This window comes from Limulus polyphemus, unplaced genomic scaffold (assembly GCF_000517525.1).
Source record: "Limulus polyphemus unplaced genomic scaffold, Limulus_polyphemus-2.1.2 Scaffold3340, whole genome shotgun sequence".
Lineage (NCBI taxonomy): Eukaryota > Metazoa > Arthropoda > Merostomata > Xiphosura > Limulidae > Limulus > Limulus polyphemus.
In genome coordinates this window covers 125,243-130,238 of record NW_013668950.1, presented here as the reverse complement: position 1 = coordinate 130,238, position 4,996 = coordinate 125,243, and the positions used below count along the sequence as shown (strand labels likewise).

Sequence of the window (4,996 nt, the reverse complement as noted above, 5' to 3'; positions counted from 1 at the left end):
TTCCATGGCTAGCATGGAACTAGTACATTCCTCATGTCTACTTTCATGGAACGAGTACATTCCTCATGTCTACTAGCATGGGGCTAGTACACTTCTCATATCTACTTTTTAGCATGGGGCTAGTACATTCCTCATGTCTATAGACATGAGGAATGTACTAGTTCCATGAAAGTAGACCATGGAACTAGTACATTCCTCATCTCATGTCTACTTTGAATGTACTAGTTCCATGAAAGTAGATATGAGGAATGTATTAGTTCCATGAAAGTAGATATGAGGAATGTATTGTCTACTTTCATGGAACTAGTACATTCCTCATATCTACTAGCATGGAACTAGTACATTCCTCATGTCTACTAGCATGGAACTAGTACAATCGTCATGTCTACTAGCATGGGGCTAGTACACTTCTCATATCTACTTTCATGGAACTAGTACATTCCTCATGTCTACTAGCATGGAACTTAATTCCTCATGTCTACTAGCATGGGGTTAGTACACTTCTCATATCTACTTTCATGGACCTAGTACATTCCTCATGTCTACTAGCATGGAACTAGCACATTCCTCATGTCTACTTTCATGGAACTAGTACATTCCTTATATCTACTTTCATGGAACTAGTACATTCCTCATGTCTACTAGCATGGAACTAGTACATTCCTCATGTCTACTTTCATAGAACTAGTACATTCCTCATGTCTACTAGCATGGGGCTAGTACACTTCTCATTTCTACTTTTATGGAACTAGTACATTCCTCATATCTACTAGCATGGGGCTAGTACACTTCTCATATCTACTTTCATGGACCTAGTACATTCCTCATGTTTACTTTCATGGAACTAGTACATTCCTCATGTCTACTAGCATGGGGCTAGTACACTTCTCATCTAGTTCCATGCTAGTAGACATGAGGAATGTACTAGTTCCATGCTAGTAGACATGAGGAATGTATTAGTTCCATGCTAGTAGACATGAGGAATGTACTAGTTCCTTATATCTACTTTCATGGAATGTACTAGTTCCATCTCATGTCTACTACCGAATGTACTAGTTCCATGAAAGTAGATATGAGGAATGTATTAGTTCCATGCTAGTAGACATGAGGAATGTACTAGTTCCATGAAAGTAGATATGAGGAATGTACTAGCCCCATGCTAGTAGACATGAGGAATGTACTAGTTCCATGAAAGTAGACATGAGGAATGTACTAGTTCCATGAAAGTAGATATGAGGAATGTACTAGTTCCATGAAAGTAGATACGAGAAGTGTACAAGCCCCATGGTAGTAGACATGAGGAATGTACTAGTTCCATGAAAGTAGACATGAGGAATGTACTAGTTCCATGCTAGTAGACATGAGAAATGTACTAGTTCCATGAAAGTAGATATGAGGAATGTACTAGTTCCATGAAAGTAGATATGAGGAATGTACTAGCCCCATGCTAGTATACATGAGGAATGTACTAGTTCCATGAAAGTAGACATGAGGAATGTATTAGTTCCATGAAAGTAGATATAAGGAATGTACTAGTTCCATGAAAGTAGATATAAGGAATGTACTAGTTCCGTGAAAGTAGATATAAGGAATGTACTAGTTCCATGAAAGTAGATATGAGAAGTGTACTAGCCCCATGCTAGTAGACATGACGAATGTACTAGTTCCATGAAAGTAGCCATGAGGAATGTACTAGTTCCATGCTAGTAGATATGAGGAATGTACTAGCCCCATGCTAGTAGATATGAGGAATGTACTAGTTCCATGAAAGTAGACATGAGGAACGTACTAGTTCCATGAAAGTAGACATGAGGAATGTACTAGTTCTATGCTAGTAGACATGAGGAATGAACTAGTTCCATGAAAGTAGATATGAGAAGTGTACTAGCCCCATGCTAGTAGACATGAGGAATGTACTAGTTCCATGAAAGTAGACATGAGGAATGTAATAGTTCCATGAAATCTACTTTCATGGAACTAGTACATTTCTCATGTCTACTAGCATGGGGCTAGTACATTCCTCATGTCTACTAGCATGGGGCTAGTACATTCCTCATATCTACTATTTCATTCCTCATGGTTCCATGCTAGTAGACTCATGGAATGTACTAGTTCCATCTAAGTACATTCCTCATATCTACTTTCTTCCATGAAAGTAGACATGAGGAATGTACTAGTTCCATGCTAGTAGACATAAGGAATGTACTAGTTCCATGAAAGTAGACATGAGAAATGTACTAGTTCCATGAAAGTAGATACGAGAAGTGTACTAGCCCCATGGTAGTAGACAAGAGGAATGTACTAGTTCCATGAAAGTAGATATGAGAAGTGTACTAGCCCCATGCTAGTAGACATGAGGAATGCACTAGTTACATGAAAGTAGACATGAGGAATGTACTAGTTCCATGCTAGTAGACATGAGAAAGGTACTAGTTCCATGAAAGTAGATATGGGGAATGTACTAGTTCCATGAAAGTAGATATGAGGAATGTACTAGCCCCATGCTAGTAGACATGAGGAATGTACTAGTTCCATGAAAGTAGACTTGAGGAATGTACTAGTTCCATGCTAGTAGACATGAGGAATGTACTAGTTCCATGAAAGTAGATATGAGGAATGTACTAGCCCAATGGTAGTAGACATGAGGAATGTACTAGTTCCATGAACGTAGACATGAGGTATGTACTAGTTCCATGCTAGTAGACATGAGGAATGTACTAGTTCCATGAAAGTAGATATAAGGAGTGTACTAGTTCCATGAAAGTAGATATAAGGAGTGTACTAGTTCCATGCTAGTAGACATGAGGAATGTACTAGCCCCATGAAAGTAGATATGAGAAGTGTACTATCCATATAAAAGTAAATATGTCAAATCTACTAGCCACTTGAAAGTACATATGGGAAATGTATTAGACTCATGAAAGTAAATATGAGAAGTGCAATAGTCTCATGCTAATAGCTGTGAGAAGGTGTTTCTTTTACAACAAAGTCACTATGAGCTATCTGCTGTGTTCACTGTTGGGAATCAAATTTCATATTTTAACATTTTAAGTCCATACCCTTACTGCTGACCCACCAGGAGATAATTTGAGAAGTGTAATAGCCCATTTTTTTTCTCACTGTAACAACTAAGTTATTACACATTGTAAATATACACATATCTGCAGTAACTTTTTCCACAGTATTATGAAACTAAAAACAATATGATTTACTACACCATACTTGGCACAGGTGTAAAAGCTGGGAGCAGGTTAAACAGTCTGCATATGTGACAGACTAGTATTTCTGACGTATTGAAAATATAATAGTTTAATTAGAATATATATAGAAATGTAAAATCTCTGGACAGGTTATCCTGTCTACATATGCGACAAAAAAACAATCGGAGAACATTCTGATATTTGGAATACTCCCATTTTCATTCAAACCTATGAGAATGGCTACATGTTCTGAGTGAGTGATTCAAGTTATTTCACTCAAACACTGCTGTTTTCATCTCATATCAATAAAACTTTGCATTAAAAATAGCTATCTTAATTCCAGCTTAAAGTAATAATGAACATTAGAAACTGTTATAAATACATAACTAAATAATAAGGCATTTAAATTTAGCACTTGGTAATGGAGTCATGCATATGTGTTAGTATGCTAGAACATTTCAGTGATGGTAGGTATTTAATGATCTAAAAGAAAAAACTGTAGCAATTTTGTAAATTTTAATAATATACAATTGGATGTATACATATGCACACACATTCATGCAAGAAGAACCCATGTGTGATTGGAAAAAAAATAAAACAATTATTAAAATGTTTTTCATTTCCTTTTTTTTTATTAATTATATTTTCTTTCAAATAATTCAATGGCCCAGTGTGTTTGCCTTATCTTTAATTGTGTATTTCCCCTTAGGTGTACAGATACGTTTTATATGAACCTGAAGTGAATAAATGCAAGTCCAAATGGATAAAAATCCTGAACTACCACTAACCCCTCTTCCTCCAACTTTACCTTCTTCATTTACACAGTTACCTGCAGTTGTTCCAGAGATACATCTCAGTAATGTTATATCAGCAGAGAAGGAAGTATCTCAAACTTGTAGTCAGATGTGGAGCTATATTACAGAAAGTTCTGAGCAATGTAAGCTTGTTTCATTCTACCAGCAAGTCTACCCAGTTTTGCAGCAAGGACCAATGTAAGAGTTGAATTTACAAGCAGGCATTAAATAATAAAACGTTTATTAGAGACTTTGAAATTTCATCTACATTCTTGTATTTCTGTGTATGTCAAAGTGTTAATAGTGATTATAACATGAATAATTTATTAACTTTTTGATCAACAGAGTGTACTTCTTTGAAGAAATTGACTTTTGTAATATCCATCAGTTCATTTAGTAAAATATATGTATTTTGGTAATTCAAGAAATAACTTCAAAACAAGTCTATACTTAGGTTACTAAGGATTATAAAATTTCATGAAATGCTCTATGCTTTAATTCCTATTGCCCTTTCTAAAAGAGGATACTAAGATACTGAGCTATAGGATACTTTGTGTTAGAATTATTATAGTACAGTTTTTATTTTCATTAAAGCTTTACCCATTCTTTTTTAAAAAAAAGCATATCAAAGTGAATATCATACTCTAAACTAAACCAAGTAGGTCTTCTTTTACTAACAAATCCAAAATGATATATTTACTCCTGAAGTAATAATTTATATAATCTTTTATCACTTATTTATTCATTTCAATATAGTTAAATGTTTTTCATCATTACAGTACCTCAAATTCATTACTTCTTAATTTTGTGGTATTGGAAAATATATTTCAGACTGTTAAGTTTACTCACTCAGTTTATTTATGTCTTATAAATTTTGAAATGTTATTCAAACTTTTTTTGCATTATCAGTAAAGGAATAACATTTTTATATGTCAAATCTGTTATCAAAATCATTAAATATATATATATATATATACACTGAGTGGTCACAAGTAAATAGAC

General features: G+C 34.5%; 1 protein-coding gene across 1 annotated transcript in view; it reads left to right on the top strand.

Annotated features, from left to right (window-relative positions):
* The first annotated feature begins 3,910 nt into the window (after positions 1 to 3,910).
* Positions 3,911 to 4,996, top strand: part of LOC106469177 (UPF0692 protein C19orf54 homolog) — a 17,543-nt gene continuing 16,457 nt past the window's right edge. The window contains exon 1 of the mRNA XM_013929642.2: positions 3,911 to 4,192. Within this exon, the coding sequence (XP_013785096.1) occupies positions 3,948 to 4,192 (245 nt within the window). The 5' untranslated portion in view covers positions 3,911 to 3,947. The remainder of the gene's footprint in view (positions 4,193 to 4,996) is intronic.